At 43.7% G+C, this 19,418-nt stretch overlaps 1 protein-coding gene across 1 annotated transcript in view; it reads left to right on the forward strand.

The window, feature by feature from the left end:
• Positions 1 to 53: 53 nt before the first annotated feature.
• Positions 54 to 19,418, forward strand: part of RTN4IP1 (reticulon 4 interacting protein 1) — a 37,223-nt gene continuing 17,858 nt past the window's right edge. Inside the window, exons 1-5 of the mRNA XM_037012199.2 lie at positions 54 to 743; positions 5,767 to 5,918; positions 6,702 to 6,770; positions 7,638 to 7,762; positions 18,901 to 18,949. Coding sequence (XP_036868094.2) covers positions 470 to 743; positions 5,767 to 5,918; positions 6,702 to 6,770; positions 7,638 to 7,762; positions 18,901 to 18,949 — 669 coding nt within the window. The 5' untranslated portion in view covers positions 54 to 469. The remainder of the gene's footprint in view (positions 744 to 5,766; positions 5,919 to 6,701; positions 6,771 to 7,637; positions 7,763 to 18,900; positions 18,950 to 19,418) is intronic.

The raw sequence follows: 19,418 nt of genomic DNA on the forward strand, positions 1-19,418 counted from the left end.
GAAATTATCTCTGCACGCGATTGGTTGGAGCCCCAGCGGCTCCCCCCGGCGCCGAAGAGCGAGTCGCGAGGAGACTGCGGGCCGGGGTCGTGGAGCGGGTCGGGCAGCGCACGGCCTCCTGGCGCCCGGACCGCCCGCGGAGTTTGCTTCTCTCGCCGAGGCCCTCCCGGGCCAGGGGTGCTGAGTTTAGGGTTTTTCTTTTTCTTAAAAGGCCGGGGGTCGTAAGGGAGGAGGAGGAGAATGCACCGAATACTGCGTGGAACGTTACCCGGAACATTGCAGATCCGAAGAGCAGAATAATTCCATTTTCCTTTTGTTTCAGTTGCTCCATGAGGCCAACTTCATTTTTGCATTCTCAACTTTGAAATCGGCCAGTGTGTTTGGCAGATTTTGACCAAGTTCAGGGGTGAGACTTTGATTCACTCTCGGTGCATTTTAATTAGGGCAGGCAATTCAAGCACTGTTCACGATGGTGTTACTGAAGACCTGCGCGCTTGGAAGAAATGCATGTGTTGCGTTTTGCTTCTGGAGAAGCCAAATGGTGCGAAAGCCTCCAGTTAGAAAGATTAGTACGACCTCCCCCAAGTGCACTGTCATGCCTGCTTGGGTGATAGATAAATATGGGAAGAATGAAGTGCTTCGATTCACTCAGAACATGATGCTACCGATCATACACTATCCAAATGAAGTTATTATCAAAGTTCACGCTGCCAGTGTAAATCCTATAGACGTTAATATGAGAAGTAAGTTTTCAGAAGACATTCCTCATCCCTTTTCCTTTTCTTTTCTCCTTCAGAGAATTTCATCAGTGATCAGTTTGAAAAGATCAACTGATATTAGCCTACACTTCTTCCGTTAACAAAAAGGAATCGTTTTGGTTTGACAGTATCTCGGATATTATTTACAAAATTTTCGAAATTGCAATGTCCATAGTATACTTTAATCTTTTACAAAATAGAAGTTTGAATTGTTTCCATGTTTCCTTAAAAGTTAAATGGGGACCGGAGAGTTCTGTCCACAGTTAACATTTTTGTATATTCTCCAGGGACTTTGAGATATTCTGAGGTTTCATCACAGGTTTTAGAGGTTGGGTTATGCAGTCTCATCAGTTCAGAATTTGTATTTTTAATATTCTTCCTTGCTTTCCCACTACTCACAGCTTTCTCATGGACACAGTACTTCGCTAATTTCTGCTGTTGCATTTTGCCCTGGGCAGTTAAAATACCTTTTCCTGTTGTGTTTCCTTCTAAATGGGAGTAAGGTTATCATCTTAATTTCCCTTGGGGCATACTGACAAAGCTTGGAGAGCACTATATTCCTTAAATATGTACTATGTTATTGTTATAGTGCTGAAAATATTGATTACAATTTGTGAATTACTTTAACTTTGGAAAATAATGACAAAAATAATTGCATATGGGAATACATCTACATCTTCAGAAAATTAAAAAAACCTTATCTTTTGGGATGATTTGTCAGTTTAGCTTGGTGTTCTGAGTAAACTGCCATGTATGATTTAGTTTAACCATGAGTTTGTGTTTTAAAGGCCTTGGTGTGTGGACCTAAAGTTCTCATCAGACTGCCTCCATGACAATTACCATATGTGAACTGTGCGTGATAAATTTTCCATAACACATATCCAATTACAAAAGTAAAATTAAAGGTAGTCTGAATTGTTTTGTGGAATTTATGGATAAGTGTGAAAGTGTTGACACTTGGACTGCATTTCATTTCTTCCACTTGTAGTTGCCTGATTAGAATAGTGATTCTCAAGTTGTTTTGGTCTTAAACTCTCTGTGCTCTTAATAAAGTGATTGGGCTTTTGTTTATGTGCATTAGGGCTATCAATATGTGCCTTATTAAAAATTAGGAGTTTAAAATACTCATTAATCATATAGTAAACTTTTGTGTTAACATCTCAGAGTTGAACCAGGATAGATGTATAAAATGACATAAAAATAGTGACTGAGATGCAATTACGTATGTTAAGCACTGAACCAGGTAGTAGTTGATTAGAGCATAGGATCTACCTTCAAAGGGCTTATAGTGAAAAATAACTATTTTCCAAAAAAAGAGAAGAAAATTTAGAAGAGTAGCATTGTTTTACACTTGTGCATCTCTCTCTTTGCTTTCTGGTTTAATAAGAGCTGGATTGTCAGGTGTGCTTCTGTGTTCAATTGCTGCAATGTGGTATTTGAAGCAAGTGAAAAGCCAGCCTCGCTACAGGTCCTAGGTGCACAGTTCGTATTGGAAAAGAAAAGACTTCTTAGACTCCTTGGAAAGAACCTGGGGATGTAAAAACTTGGGAAACTGCTGGATTAGGGCAATAAAGTCCAGTTTCACTATCTTTAGATCTTCTGATTCCAATTTATAATCCTGTTATTTTTAACTTGGTGATTCTGCCGACCTGTACTGTCCAGGATAGTAGCCACTGGGCACACGTGGCTATTGAGCAGTTGAGATGTGGCTTGTCTGAAACGTGATGTGCAGTTAGTGCAACAGACACGCTGGGTTTCAAAGACTCAAGGAGAAAAAAGAACAAACTGTCTCAGTAATTATTTTATATTGATTATATATTGACCTAGTAATAATTTGTGAAATAATAAGAGAAAATATTAAAATTAATTTCACTTGTATCTTTTTACTTTTTTTAGTGGCTACTAGGAAATTTAAAATTACATATGTGGCTTGCATTATATTTCTATTGGACAGTGCTGATATAAATAACAGGAATAACAGACATTTCTTTGGGGAAGGGGCTTAGGGAAAGACTTGGGGAGCTCTTTTAAGAATGAGCTAAAATGACTTGACTTTGATTGTCTCATGAAATCCCCATCTGTATTCTTTTTCTTTGCTTTGAAGTAATAATGGCCACTACTACCTGGGTGTGTTGTTTTACTTTATTCTGTTTACATTGGGCATGAAGATAATTTAGTTTTTACAGGATATGTCTTTAAATGCTAGGTTTGTTATACCCAGTGATCAGCGTGTTTTCTCATCTCCGTTGATTATTAAGCCCTTTGGAAGTAGACCCCATGCTCTCTCAACTCTGGCCTGTTTTGGTGCATCATAGATGTAGCTGTCATGCAGTCCTTACTTTTATGTAAAATTTTATATTTTCATCCTAATTTAAGATTACAAACTGAAATTAGCAGTATCTTATCCTTGAGTAATTTTTACACTTTTGTCTGCCTTTAGATCTGTTAGCTTCTCATTTATTTGAATGCACATGCATAATTTGTATTGGGTACATTTTAATTTCAGTAGGATGGCTGGATCTGGGCTTTCTTGTCTGCTGTTTAATAATATAATATTGTAACTCATTTTGCTTTTATATCGTATTCTTGAGACATCTTAGTTTTTTATGACTTGACTGAGTAATAGTATTTCCAACGTATCCTCTTTATTTGCTGCTCATGGATTCTTTCTGAGAATGTGTGATTGTTGCAGTAGATATCCGAAATGGGAGCTTGGGGAACTAAAATAATGAGTAGGAGATTGCAAACTGTAGGAAGTGGTTATTTCCCTTGACAAGAAAGTAAGGACATGTCTACTTTATTTTGAAAGACGAAGGCAGGCTGCTTTTCTGGAGACAGTCCCTATTGTTGGACATAAAATCATAGATCATATAAATGGCTAACAAAATGAGTAATCATAAAGGAGAAAAAAATAGCCAACTTCATGATACCAACAATTTCTTTAGATGGGATTAAAGTCTGTCAAGTCTTTGAAACTGGTGAGAGATTAGGATTTTCCAAATCCTCCCAACTCTGAACCAGTCACCCTGGCAACCTCTAACAGTTAAAGGGGTGAAGCTCCTGCAGGCCTCCATTCATTTGTGTCACCAAGCAGGTTCTCTGTTACCCAGGACCAGCGGCATTCTGGATTCGGGGCTCTTCTGCGTAGTACCAATGAGCCGAAGGAGCTACTCAGTCGATGCGTTAGCATCTCAGGGCGCCCAAGAAAATGTCAAGCAACCTTGCCCTGTGGGCTCTGTATCTCAGAGACAGCTGAAGCCTTTTGCATCTCTTGAAACAGCAGCCAAAATTTGACACGGCTCAACGCCTACTTTGTTGCTTAAACCACATATGAATTTCAGTCAGTAATCGTTTAATTGTATCTGAGTGGTGGAGAAGGAATGTTAAGACAGGAAAAGTGAAACGTGACTTTTGTATTACTTGTGAAGTTGTTTTTTTCCTGAGAGTACACTGCAAATCAGCCAGATGGCAAATGGGTAATATTGGCATGATGGCCATCAGCTTAGGTTTTCTGGGACCATCCCAACTTTCAAACTTCCTCCCACATGTCTTGATTTTGTATTAGGAAAACAACATCTGCAAGGCCCCCACCTGTCAGCCTCTCTCCGCATGCCCTCTGCCTTCCCTCCTGCAGGGCTCTCACGGCTCCCATCCGAGGCCCGCCGTCCACGTGGGCTCTAGAGTCCATCCCCTCCCACCTACTCAGGAGCATTGTTTCCTGGGTTCATCTCATCATCAATTTTTTCCTGCCCACTGGATCCTACCCACTCACATAGGAACCTGCTGTTACCTCTCCCCTCTTGGAGAGGAAAAAACCTTCTCAAGTTCCCTCTCCACCTCATCCTCTCCAGCCACTGCTGCATTTCTCTGCTCCTCTTGCTGGCAGAACTCTGCCTGAGATGAACGTTCCCACCTGTGTCCGGTTCTTCACTTCCCCTCTCCTTGGCAGCATTCCTTACCACAGCAACTGCTACCAGGGTCACCGAGGACCTCTGTGTGGGCGGTCCAGTCGCTGGGTTTGGTCCTGCGGGACACCGCCTCGCTGCCGCGCCTTTTCAGGCTCCTTCCCTGGCTTCTCCTCCTCCTCGGGAACTAGTGCACTGCCCCCGAGAGACTCAGGTTTCGTGGCTGGAGCATCAGCTGTGGGTCAGGACGCTGGGGAGGCAGGAAGAGGGCTCCCGTGGAGAGCCCCACGGCCCACATGCTGTCCCCTCCGAGAAGTGTCAGGAGTAGAGACAATAATGGGTATGGTGGTGTCTTAGCAGAGTCATTTTATGTGTTGAAGCTGTGTAATAAAAACTACTTCGGATTATTGTGGATAGAGTAGCCAGTTACTTGAACCGAAAAACGTTCCGATCAGATGAATGTTGTCTTCTCAATTTACCTGGTATTAATGTAAATATTCTTGAAAATAACAAGATAATGCATACTAAAACAATTAACCTTATTTCACATTTAATACCAGAACAGATGCGGCCAAATGGTTCTTTTCCACTTAGGAATCTATGCATTTATTCCAATGATGTTCTAGAAACATTTTTGGGGATGTGGGGAACATTACTCATAGACCAGTGTTAGTGTCACATACTATATCCGTGCCTTATTTAACTTTCAAAACAGCTTTAACATTTATCTTCTCCAGGCTCAGCATCAAGCAGCTCTGTTGTTCAAAAAGTTCTTGAATAAATAGATTAACAAAGAAGACATCTTCAAATAACAAAGTAAAACTGTGTAAGAGGAAACACTGAAACTTCTGAATTCGAAAACCATTTTGAGCAATGGTAGCTTTAGTCTACCAAGTGGTCATAACTTCCTCAGTAATTTTTGGAAGGAGCAATACTTGTTTTTACATTTTCCAATGCGATGGTAAAACATGAGAAGGTTGATCATAATCTGCATCTTGCAGACCTGGAATCGTACCTAGCCCCTAGCCCTGTGGTTGCGGTAGTTGTTGAATCATTCCAGTCATTCCATCTTTTGGAGAACACCAATACATTGTATTTTATAGGTGGTTATGGAGCCACAGCTTTAAATATGAAACGTGATCCTTTACATATTAAAACCAAAGGAGAAGAGTTTCCCCTGACTCTGGGCCGGGATGTCTCTGGTGTGGTGATGGAATGCGGACTCGATGTGAGGTGCTTCAAGCCTGGAGATGAAGTGAGTTATGCAATGCTGGTATTCCTTTTCAAAATCGGCAAATTTCATTCTGATTTTGGAAGTATATATATATATATATATATCACTGGTCTTTTTTTTTTGTTTCAACAAATACCCCGAGCTTTGGCTGAATCCCTTGTTTCCTTGGTTCTGTTGTGATGCTTCTCATCAACAATTCCAAAATAGCTGGACTATACCTGAGCTTTCTTAATCTAGTGCCTAAGAATCGCAAGACTTTGAAATATGTAGAACTGGGCCTTTTTTTTTTTTTTTTCTTGAAAGAGTTCTTTAATGACAATTTCTACCTTATGGGTTATCTGGTTTTAAAATAGCTGAAGTTTAGAATAATCGCCTGTCACTCGTCACTTTTAACTTTCATACCAAGAAATTAAAGTGAGCTCATAATAATAGCTAATACTGTATTAGTTTCCTTTTTATAAAATAACACGTTTAATTCCTATGAAGTAAGTCCAATTAGGCCCAGTTTACAGATGAAGAAGCCAAGCCAAAAAGAGGTCCGTCCCTCAGCTAATGAGTGGGAGAGCCAGGATACAAGCCCCAGAGATGGTGCTCTTACGGGTGGTGCTCTAAGAAGTCAGTAAATACAGTAAAGACTTCCTGGCATCTGCCTCCAGTGTGCTCTGACTCGATGAGGAATCCAGAGGCCTACCAAGTAGTGCATATATGCCCTGTGAAGATTTTTCTTGGTGTATGTGGGGGCCATCCTCACACCTAGCTTTGGTTAGAAAACGTGTCCCTGACGCCGTCGCGTGTGTGTTTCAGGTCTGGGCCGCAGTTCCTCCCTGGAAACAAGGCACTCTCTCGGAGTTTGTTGTGGTCAGTGGGAATGAGGTAACTCACCGTTGTGCGCTGAAACGCCGTTAGGAGATGTAAATAAAGACTGACAACTACCTCTGGAATAATTGGTTGTTTTTCAGATCATTTCATGTCTTATTGGTAGTTTTGAAAGAGCTCAGATGGGGAATAGGAATTTTTGAAAGATCAGACAAGTATGTGATGTCATTTAACCACCTTGCCCGCCCACGTGGTTGTCTGCCTGGTGGAGCAGAGATTTGCAGCGAGGTCTAGAAACGCCGCTGTTTCTTGGTTTCACCCAGATGAATAGTCTGAACCAAACAGGCCTAATGGAGCGTCACCAATTCATCATAAACAGAAGCACGGCGGTATCAGGCTGTTCCGATAACTTCAAAAACCGTCTGGTCAGATACAGTCAGGAGGCCCAGCAACTTCGACAGAGAGAAAGGGGTTAGCAGTGAGGAAACTGGCTCCAGAAGGGGGGGCAGGAAGGGAAAAAGCCATATTATTACCGAGATTAGAGAAAGTCTGGAAAGATAACCTTCCGGTAAATGGGAGTAGAGGAAACAGCTAATCTCAAAAACAAATTAGAATGGGCTCCAGGTTTATTCCGATTAATTTCTAGTCAGGGCTAAAGGGATTCTTAAATGTGGCTTTTTATGAAGAGTTAAGCAGCTATATCTGATAACATAACCAGTAAAACATTACTGAACTGTGAGGCAGGTTGAGCCCTTTGGAGACTATTTCTTAGGGGTCATCTTGGAGCAGAACACGCTGTAAAGACTGGAGCAGACAGAACGTTATCTGTGAAAGTGGGTGGATTCCTAGGACGGTAAATGTGTTCAGTTGTGCTCATAAGTCTGCAAGTCATCGCTTATTTTGGACTGTTGTCTCCAATTCCAGGTCTCCCACAAGCCCAGGTCCCTCACTCACGCCCAGGCGGCGTCTTTGCCATATGTGGCTCTCACTGCCTGGTCTGCCGTGAACAAGGTCGGCGGCCTGAACGACAAGAGCTGCCCGGGAAAGCGGTAGGTATCAGCGGTGGCCCCCCAGCCTCCCTCCCTTCGTTCCGCGAGGGCTTTGAAGTAGATTCGCCAGAAACGTTTCCACTGGGGCCATTCACATGAGCAGAGTTGGTTGACGTTTAAAAACGTTTCCAAAGAACTCTGTTAGTTTGCACTTTCTTAACTTCATTCTGTTGATTCTTAGCTCAATCAATTAGGAATTTTAAAACTGAACTGTGTAGATGGCCTTTGGGCATCTGGCCTTCTAAAATAATGCAGAATTTTGTATGTGAAGCAGATTCTTAGCTTTGATCAGATTCCTAAAAAGATGGAGAATCACCTCATTCACTTTCTCAAGAGTGAAGTCAAGCTACAGGTGTTTTCTTCCTGCCTCTGCTAGGAGTTGCTCTCACACTTGCAGATTTCCATGAAAGGCAGATATAAAGCGGCCTCAAAACACCGTTGAATATTGTCGCGTTCTCTTCGGCTCTGTGCTGGGTTTTGGCTAGGTCGGTTCCGGTGCATCAAGGCCTTGAATTTCGAATTAGCAAGAACACAGGAAATAAGAATGTCTTGGATGTATTTGGACTCATATCCCGATTCTGCTGCCTGGTCTGGTGGCCCCTCACTTTCCTCTCTTCTCTGAGGTTTGTAGTAAGAGTTCGTTGAGAGAACACGAGAACATGAGTCAATCTACAGGTTGGGGTACCAGGAAACCCTCACTAAACAGTGTGGCTACTACTAGTAGAATGAGGTCAGAACCTGGCATCATAGGGAAAGCTATTTTTTGTTGAGAAAACTAGGTGTTAAGAACCATTTAATGAATGTGATGGAAGAGAGAGCTGTAGGTCCAATTTTCCTAAATTAAAATAATTTTTTGACTATAAGGACTGTGCAGATAAAATAACCGGACTTCAGTTGCTGGGAAACCTCGCACTTTGTGTTTAATGTGTTGGGTTATAGAGCATTGAATTTAATGAAAGCTCAGTAGCTGTATTTCTGAGAGCTGTGTGAAGGCTATTCATCTCATGAGGTGCTACCCTTTACTGTAGAATTCAAGGGAAATATTTATTCTAAAGGTCAACCCTGTTTATTTTTTAAGCTTTTGGGGCTTATCTTTCTGGAAGTTGGCAGTTTGTCAAATACTGTTTAAATTAGCATGGCCACAAGGGTTTTCCTAATGGGTTGTCTAAGTTAATAACATTGCAAAAGTCTTACTCAAGATTTTTAGACTTTTATTATTGTTGTAGACTCTGTGTTGACATTGATGCTTTACTGTTTTGATTTTTCCTTAAAAACATTAGATTTTCTCTGCCCATGTGATGGCATGTGCCCTGTGGTCGGGGAGCTGCCGTTCCTTTGCCAGTTCGGGCTCTCCGGGCAGACGTGTTTCTAGTACCTGTCTTCTCTTTTTTCTCCAGTCTCACCCCCGTCTCGCCAGGTCCGGTTCGACTTGGCGCGGCTGGACCGCGTCAAACAATTTAGAAACCCATCTAGCTGTCTCTTCGCAGATGCTTGGATGTGCTCCCTCATTGTGTCGTTGGCTTTGTGGTGACTCTGGTACTGAGTCACCTTCAGTTTAAGCAGTAATGGCTTGGAACTGGGGTCCTGTGCTCCGCTCTGCTCCGCTGCCGCCTAATCCGTGACCACATGCACGCTGTTTACGGTCTCTGCAGGTCCCCCAAAGTGCTGAGTGTATGACAGCTTTGAGAAGTGGGAGGTTTTATACCTGAAAAGGCAATTATATATTATATCACGTTGGACCTGTGTATCGATTTTGCCGCATGTTAACCGAGCTGGAATGCATGCAATCCGTCATCCGGAGCCTCACTAGCTCACATCATGGATGCTCTGCGTCCCTGTGTGTGTGCCCTTGGTGCTGCAGGAAATTTCTGTTTTCTGCAATAGCTTCACATGGGTGGTAATAATGGCCTCCTTCTCTTCTTCCTCTATCTGCTTATCTGTGAGAACCTCCTGAGAGCTGTGAGCACCTTAAAATACTGTAAAGTACGTTTACATGAAAAAATTATTATTACTCTAGTGGGATTTTATTAGACATAGACTCAGAGATTCTCGTGCCCAAAGTGGCTTTTTTCTGTTTGAATATTCATGTGATTGGGGGGCATATTTTGGCCTCTCTAAGCAGTAATTATTCTCTTTCTGCTAGCTGTTGGCATTAAGGCATGCTTTCTTCTGCATGAAGCTGGTCAGTGTTTGTTATCAAGGACCAACAGTCTGTTTTTCTAACCAGTTATTTAAAAAACAAAACAAAGCTCACGGTGACAGAAACACCCATCAGCGCCTTGAAAGTTTTTATAGGATTTCTTTATAACAAACAGCTTTTTGAAATTAAGACAAAGCTTTCTAAGGGTTCGATGGTGTTTGCCTTTTCCTTACTGTTATATAATTATATTTCTGCAACAACAGAGCTTCATTGAACCCAGGGGACAATTTAATATTGATGTGATAGAGTCTGTCGCTTTCGCCCACACGTTGGTGTCACTGAAAAATGCCAAAAGAAGCGATTTCCTTGTTATCAGCCCATCTGTAGTTTCTTCATGATTTATTAGTAGGAACCCATAGGTAACTTGGGGTTCTCAAGATGACAGAAGTTCTTTAAAAAGTGGTTCCACCCAATATTTTTTGGAAGCAGTTCAGTCTGATGGTTGTATTTACTGGTAGTATCTTGGTGCGACATGGATACTTCTTGCTCTACCTGAAATCCATCTTTTACTGGGAAAGTTATACTTTGCTCTGTTTGACAGAAGTCTTAGACAGTCTTAGAAACTGAGCCACCCCTCCTCCACAAAGTAACTTCCACGTTTGACCCGTGCATCCTTGACCCGCCGCAGTGAATGTAGGAATGCTTTTCACTGTTTCTTACTTGAGTTTAGGCTTTGGCAGTAAAGATTTTGTCACGTAAGTGCGAATTAGGTGTCTGATTAATTCTGTTTGTAGAATTAGGTTCAGACTTAAAAACCCTGGCTTCATCCCCTCCCCGCCCAGGTACACCTGTAGCGGTGGTTATAATTCAGCTTCCTTCGTTCAGAAACCTTCTGCCACCTGTGCGTGGCCCCACCACCCTCCGTTCCTGCCCACTCTCCACTCCCGCCACCCCTGTGGACTGTGGGTTTTCATTTGCACTTGCTGAGGTCGTATGGTTGGAAGGAGAAGAGGGAGAAGAAAGAGACCCATGTGGTTTATTTGCTTGAAGAAATCGCAGCTGGGAAGGGCGGAGGCTCTGGCCCGGCCATAGGGGCGCAAAGAGCCTTGCCCCAACTTCTGGGCCTGCTGTTCTGGGAGCTCCGGGCGGACTCAGTTAAAGGAACAGGAGGGCAGCCTTTCCTGGCAGTTTGTGTCCTGCGGAGTAGCTGTCCTGGTGGCTGGGGTGTTGCCTGGGGGTGTAGAGGTCACCTCGGCTGGACGCACTGTACCCTGGCCTCCAGGCCGCCCACCGTCCAGCTCTGCCCCGCTCTCCCTGGGTCGCAGCTCACCGAGCTGTCAAACCAGTGACGCTTCTCAGTTCTCCTTGATCCGCCGTCCCTGGGGTCTCCGGCCCTGCTGGCCACCCCCTAGTTTTCCTCTTACCATTTCTCGTCATTTTTCAAGGCCTCTGCCTGCCGCCAGCCGGAGCTGAGCTGTTGCCCGGCGTCCCGCCCCATCCCTCCCTCTGTGTGCCGCGCCAGCTCATCGGCTCCTGACGCTCTGGACATCTTGGTAGCTCAGCAGGTCTATGTTTCTGACGTCTATACTGAGTTTCAGCTGCATGTCCCTGTGTATTTTAAGCTCGATTTGTGCAACACAAGACCGACTCTCACCCTGACTGTTGCTCTGTATTCCTGATGCCGGTGAGATTTACCTCAAGCCAGAGCCCAGTATTATTCCCGGACCCTTCTCCCTCCCCTTTCTGCTGCACAACCCATTATTGTTCATGTCACGTAAAATTTAGAATTCTTGTCAAATTTGGAAAAACGTCTTCCAAGTTTCTTTAATATACGAGCTGTAAGATTTCAAGGCATTTCAGGTTTTCTCACACAGTGAATAAGCCTAAAATACGCCTGCATCTTAACGGACAGCCCTCCCTCGCCCGCTCGTTGTCAGAGGACAAAAACAACGCAACTTAGAAATGCATCTGTCCTTTATTCATGGGTTGGGGAGCAGTGGTCACAGGGGATTTGGGGCACGAATGAGTTTTACAGAGCGTTAGAAGAGGCAGCATGGAATAGGCTGGTTGGGCGCGAAGTCGGGGGTTTCCTTGCAAGTCTGGCAGGCCCTGTTTTCCAGAGTAAGCTAAGCCAGTGAGAGCCCCATCGGAGGGCCGTGGTCAGTGTTGGTGTCCTCGGCAGCAGGGCATTTCCTAAGTGCAGACTGACCTAGCTTCAGATCTGTTGCCCGGGCCGGGCGCCTGGGGCAGCCTCCAATTTGTGAGTCCTGATGCCTGAAATGACTTTCCCAGTGGTGTGTTGTAGGTTTTTATATGTCTTTTAATTGGAAGAATTTTCTACAGACTAACTTCTGGTTCTGTATCTTGTTTAACCATTTTTTTTCCCCTCACAACTTACACAATCCAGTGCTGGGCACCTGGGTCCTTAGACTTATCATAATAAAATTTTGATGCTTTGTTATGTCGACTTATGAGAAGTAGGAATATTGCTGGAAGGCCAGCCTGCAGTAACTTCACCGTACGCAGGAATGACTACGAGCCACTTCAGTATTTCCCACGAAGCCCAAAGCAGATGTATTTTCAAACCAACTTCCCTTCAGCCAAGCCTGGTGTCAGCTGACAAGAGGGGAAGTATAATGGAGCGTGTAGGAGTGGAAAGAGACAGAAACTTTAACTCGTTGTGGTTAGTAGGGGAGGAAAAATAATTCCCCCTGTGCCCTTCTGAGTTCTCTGCTGAAACCTCTGTGATAAAACACTAATAAGAGGAAAACCAATAGAAAAGTTTATCAACAAGTATACCTCACGCATACATGGGAGAGACCATGGGAAAATGAATAAACTCACAGAAGTAGCTTAGAATTCAAGCCAAAGCACCATCTTCAGCTGAAGACAGAAGAGAGAAGGTGGGGAAGGCCGCTTGTAGAGAGGCTACCAGGAAAAAGCAAGAGTGAAATTTGTTAGGCAGATTTAAGTTGGTGCCTTCTGCATTGATAAGGGTCTGACGTTATCTCCAGGGATTAACTTTCTTCCCTCCTGGTAGAGAGGAGGGGCCCCTTTGTAAATTTATGTCCTGCTTTTATAGGCAAATAGGGTCAGGGCAGAGAGCTTGCTTCTGTTTCTTCTCGATTATCTTCAGCTCAAAACAGTCCTTATGCCTAAGTGGTACATTTTGGGATGGCATATTCTGCCACCTTTTATTAACATATTTTACTTTAGCACATTTCACAGAAAGGTATGTCCATGCAGATATTTTGCTTAGGTTCCTCTCAGGGCCCAGACTCAAAGTTTAAGCTTCTTTGGCTCACTGGAGAGAAAAAATACCTTTTTTTCCTCTACTAAGTTCTTGGCCTGTAAAAAAAGACAGATTAACAGGAGAAAAGAATACAGATTTATTTAAGTTTTATGTGACACGGAAACCTTCATAAGAAAGTGCAGATCTGAGGCAGCGGTTAAAGCTGAATGTCGTTGTGCTACATGTGTCGAAGAAGGGAGAGTTGTGCACAAAATGTGAGAGGACGAAAGGTCTGACTAAGCACAGGACACTGGGGGAGTGGGCGAGGGCAGTTCTCACTCACTCCTCTCTGCACACCTCATCTTGGAGGTGGGGCCGCTGCTCCCCGCCAGGCACAGGGAGGACCCCTCAAGGGAGGTCCTGACCTGCTTCTGGGGAGAAGGACAGAGAGCCCTTCCTGCATAAGCTATTCCTCAGACTCCTTCGGCTTAGGATACGCAGTCTACCTGGGCGCCAAAGTTGGGGTGGTGTGTCCCGAACCCCAGCAGCTCCACGGCAGATCCGCCTCTGTCCACATGGCTTGTCTTTCTCATCCAGCCTGTTGCCATCATGAACCTTCTTTCCCTCTGTTCTGCACTGGCTTGAAGGAACTGGCAACTTGGGTACCCCTGCTTGAAATTTTCGACACATTTCCCAGGGAATCATTGTTATAGTCTCTGTGATGTTCTCAGTCTGTTATAAGTTAGCTAAACCTTTATAAATGGCTACCCTGGATACCTTGCCAAGATGTAAGTAACTTTGTTTTCATGGGAAAATGTGTAAAAAGTTCCCAACAACTAATTTGCACATGAACTGTTTGGTAAATTGGGGAAAGTCTGTGTGAATTACAGGGGCTTGCAAGGGGACACACAGTTCCAGGCTATCTTGGTCTTGTTTGGTTGATTTGCAGGCTGTTCCACTTAATCAGATTAAGTTTCTCACTCTCTTTAGGGAGTAAACTTGGCATTTTATGGTATATTTGTCTGCCTCTCACCCATTTTTTCCCCAGATATAAAAATGTGTGGGAAACTAAAAAAATGAAATTATACAGTTTTGGCATCATCATTATTTCTTAAAGAGCACTTGTTTCTGCTCATGGGAGGTTAGCCGTATTTAAATCATCTTTGTTTCTGAGGCTGTAGGAATTAATGGAGGGCATTCTAATCGTGTAATGTGGCTTCCCTCCCCCAACAAATACATGGCCTAGAGGGAGTCATATATGTGCGTTACATACTTCTGTGTTTGAAAGATGGGAAACTAAATATAACCTTAAAGAATGCTTAAAGTACCAATTTCTTTTTCTGTAACTCCTAGAGTATACCTCTGTGATGATTTTTTTTGGTATCATTTATATAAAATCACATGAGCAACACTGTAGTTACTACATTCCCCTCATTATCAAGTCCCCCCCCACATACCCCATTACAGTCACTGTCCATCAGCATAGTAAGATGCTATGGAGTCAGTACCTCTCTTCTCTGTGCTACACTGCCTTCCCCATGCCCCCCCCCCACATTATGTGTGCTAATTTTAATGCCCCTTACCCCTTCTCCCTCCCTTCCCATATACCCTCCCTAGTCCCCTTCCCTTTAGTAACTGTTAAGCCATTCTTGGGTTCTGTGATTCTGCTGCTGTTTTGTGCCTTCAGTTTTTCCTTTGTTCTTATGCTCCACAGATGAGGGAAATCATTTGGTACTTGTCTTTCTCCGCCTGGCTTATTTCACTGAGCATAATACCCTCTAGCTCCACCCATGTTGTTGCAAATGGTAGGATCTGTTTTCTTCTTATGACTGAATAATACTCCATTGTGTATATGTACCACATCTTCTTTATCCATTCATCCACTGATGGACACTTAGGTTGTTTCCATTTCTTGGCTATTGTAAATAGTGCTGCCATGAACATAGGGGTGCATGTGTCTTTTTGCAACTGGGATCCTACATTCTTAGGGTAAATTCCTAGGAGTGGAATTCTGGGTCAAGTGGTATTTCTATTCTGAGTTTTTTGAGGAACCTCCATACTGCTTTCCACAATGGTTGAACTAGCTTACATTTCCACCAGCAGTGTAGGAGGGTCCCCCTTTCTCCGCAGCCTCGCCGGCATTTGCGGTTCCTAGTCTTTTCTACGTTGGCCATCCTAACTGGTGTGAGTGTGATGATTTTTTATAGGTAATGAATCTGGGGACTACAGATTCAGTGAGTGAGAGAGTTGGAACTAGAATCCAGGACCCTAGATACCAGCCCTGGCATTCAGATTTCTGGGGCTAAGCCAGGATATGGAAAAGTGAAGGACAATGACCTATTTTTAGGTCTCCGGCTGTATTGTAGTGCGTTCTGTGTATATTTTTATTTGCAAGGCAGTTCGGGCGTTGATGCCTAGCATAAGAAAATTAAAATACTGAAAGATGCGATCATAGAGGACTTAGGTGCCCAAATGCTAAACTAAAAGTGGCTCCTTGTGGAAAAGAAGCCAACATTGTGTTAGCACCTAATGTATGCCCAGGGGGAATTCAGAGCTTGGGCAGAAATGACAGAACGAATGAGCTGTTAGTGTTCAAGCATGCATAGGCAGTGTCGTAATTACTCATGCTTCCCCCATATTTTTTACATCTGCCACATGTCATGCCCGCTGATTTCTTCTGTATGTCGACTTCAGAAGTAGGGGAGGAATGTGATTAAAAATCTTGGCCACTTTGAATTACGGTGCCTTTTGTAAATAGAGTTGTTTCCTGGGCACCGGCGCTACGGGAGCCGGGACGCGATGCAGCGGCGCGCCTTTCCCCACCGCCCCCCACCCCGTAGCGGAGGCGCTTCTGCTGAGCCCAGGGTGACAGCGCGGCCGCCGGGTCGGGGGGCCGTCACCTTGGTTCGCGCGCACGCGGGGCGTGGCGGGCAAGCCCCGCAGCCGTTCCGCCGGGTGCGGAAAGGGCTTTGAAGAGGGCAGCCGCAGGACTCCAAGGGCGGCCCCGGTTGAACCTGAACAGAGCGTGGGCCGGGAAGGCTGCGTCCCCAGGACCCTCTCCGCGCGGGGCCGGCTCCTGCCCGATTCGCACTTGGGGGGCGCCCCCCAGTGGCGGCTTCAGGAACGGACGCTGCCGTTGGAGAATCCCTCCCTCTTCTGATTAAGTGCTGCTGGGAAACATTTTGTTTGTCGGTCCTTTATTATTTGGAGGAATAAGGCTGCTTTGCATCAGGAGTTACGGGGATGAGATGAACTGGCAGTAGTAAATTGGCGATGCGTCTGGCAGTTGGATCCCTAAGCAGCCGTTATATTCGGTTTCCTCTGAATCCAGCATTATCAGGGGGAGCATTAGAAATTACTTGCAAGCTTTTCTTACCCGGAAGAAGCTGTAGTGCAGGCTTTCAAATAGCCAGATGACTCCCACACGTGAGGTAGTGGCAGGTGTTGCCTTGCCTTGCTTGTGGCATCTAATGCTGATTTGTATAATTTTTAAAGTCAAGAAACGTTCATCAGGCACCTGCTTCACCTGGGGTCGTGTGCCCGGTGCTGGACATAATGTGAGGTCTCCGTCCTTAAGGCCGTGCAGAGTAGCCTGGGAAGCATGTGGCTGTGAGTCTCCAGTGTGACAGATGTGAGATGGGTGGTGTGGGTACTGGGGTTGCGTCAAGGATGTTGTGCAGGAAGACGGAGACCTGGCCTTCAAGGGGAGGGAACCCTGGTGCATAGCGAAAGCCTTTGAGAGCAGGAGGAATGGGGCTTGGGAATAAGAGCAAGGGGACTGGGGAGGCTGAGGTGGAGGGTTCTGTTTAATCAATAGTGAGAAAGCGTTGAGGTAAAGATTCGACTGTGAAGAATTTCAGTGGGAGTTTAATTATTACATTTCTATAAGAATAGGGCAGAGGAAGAGGGTAAAACATTTCATGGATGAATTCATTTTTAGATATATCTGGGGCATTTTAAATGCTGTCTTTCCCCCATCTAGAAAATACTAAAGCTGTTAAATGTGTGAATTGAAGTATTTTGGAGGAGTTGCTGTTTAAAGTTTTTCTATGCTTCACAATTTATGTTTCTTTAAAATTAAAAGTAACTCTTCTAGGAGGTACATAATTTTCAAGACTTGTTTTAATTGCGCTTAATAGTTCATTTCAAAGCGAACTGTTGGCTCAGAAATTTTAGTTGTAACTTTTAAGATCTAAAGGGTGGCCACCAGCCCTCTATGATTTGGGAAGAGAGAAAAAGATACAATGAAACTCGGGTGCAGACTGCAGACAGAGTGCATGTTTCAAGGTCCCGTGTACTCGCTTGAGGTGGGTGGCGAGACCCCGTCCCCTTTCCAGCAGCCAAGTCAGTGACAGATAATTAGAAGCACAGACACTCCCACCACCTGGTCTTTAGAAAAAGGTTTTTTGTTGGAGCTTACAAAGAGAGTTTTCAGGAAGAATTCCTTTATCTGTATCAGCGAATGTATATCAGATACCAAACTGTCACTTTTTATAATGTCCTTCATCCTAGACTGGCAGTATAATTGATATAGTTCAGTACAAACAATTTCTGGGAACCTGGGACCATGCAGTCCAAGGAGGCAGTTCTCTGGTGCTCCAGCTTAATTCAAGAATAAAATGTGAGCGCATGGGTCAGGGGTATTCCTGACTAATGATTCTCTTTTGGGCTACACGCTTCTTTGGGAGAATTGATCTGGGTCCCTCTCCCCTCCGTGCACAGATGCATAATGACACCAACTTTTAGATGTTAGTCCAGTCAGTTCACAATTTCAGAGGGTTCTCACCCTCGTGCCCACCACCCCCACTCATCCGCAGACTCCAGGCTGGACACTGTGGTGCAGAGCGGCAGGGGCTTTACAGTAAACAAACTGGGTAAAGCCTGGAGACAAGGATGTCTGTGCTCACAGCGCAGGGTCACCGGCTTTCCTGGGAAGCTGCACTGGGGTGAGGTTGGTTTCCATTTATGAAGGTGGATGAGTTTGTTGGGACTTGAATGAACGTAAGACATTTATTCCGCTTTGGCAGGAATGTGGTCAGGAACCCACTTTTTCTTAGGGAGCAACTGAATCTACTCTAACACACTAATAAGGATCTCAGAACCCCCTCTTATAGAGAAAACGATGATAATTTTAGCCTAGAAAAATAGTAAGGCAGATGTTACTAAAAGCCATCTGAGCTACTTTAAAACGGTACAGTTGAAAAAAAAAATACAGTTGAACAACACAGGTTTGAATGGTGTGGATCCATGAATAGTTGGGTATTTCTCAGTAAATATATTGGAAAATATTTTGGAGATTGTGACAATTTGAGAAAACATTTTCTTTTCAGTAGGTTTACTGTAAGAATACAGTATAATACATATATATGTGTCAATCAACTATTATCCATAATACTTCTAGTCAACAGTAGGTTATTAGTAGTTAAGTTTTTGGGGTATCAAAAGTTATATGCAGACTTTCAACTGCACTGGGTTGGCACCCCTAACCCCCATGTTGTTTAGGGGTCAACTGCACAAATTATTGGTATTTTTGGTATTTGGTATTCTTGGTAAAGAGTTCATAGAACGTCTGATTTTAAGCATTTATAGCTTCTTGGTGAACCTAAAATGAAAGTCTCTGTGTAATAACCTTGGGAAGCTGAATGAGTTTGTTTGCCTTTGGGATTGTTTATCTTTGAGCCAATTACATGTTGAAAACATCTTGTTTATTAATCCAGTTATATTGGCCTATTATTTTCATTAATTATAGTTTCTTTTGCATTGCAGTGTTTTAATCTTGGGTGCTTCAGGTGGAGTCGGTACTTTTGCTATACAGGTACACCAATTTTTGAATCTTGTGAATATAAAAATGATTATTTTTATGAATTTATAAATTCACACATTAGAAATTATTTTTCCTTAAAAGGTGAGAGAAAGGTAGGTTCAGTAAATTCAGTGTAATTTCAGCTTACTCTTCTAAGGAAATTTTCTAACATAGAAGGAGGTGTTAACCTTTTGAGGGTTTTAATGTGAGTTAGTTTGTGGTGTCCTGTATAACATGTAGGAAGCTTTTTAGTGGGGAAGACCATGGACCGTGCATGCAGATGGGAGTTTGCAATTTGGTAGAAATTGAGAACCTGGTTCTAAAATGTGTATAGAAAAACAAGAGCCAAAATGCTATAAAGATGGCAGATTTCCTCTGAAGTGACCTACGGATTCACTGTGGTCCTTTTAAAATCACTGTTGCCTTTTCTGTGTAAGTGGACCCGGTGATTCTAATCTGCAAGGGGCCCTAGACTGCCAGA

This window comes from Manis javanica, chromosome 13 (genome assembly GCF_040802235.1).
Source record: "Manis javanica isolate MJ-LG chromosome 13, MJ_LKY, whole genome shotgun sequence".
Taxonomy (NCBI): Eukaryota; Metazoa; Chordata; class Mammalia; order Pholidota; family Manidae; genus Manis; species Manis javanica.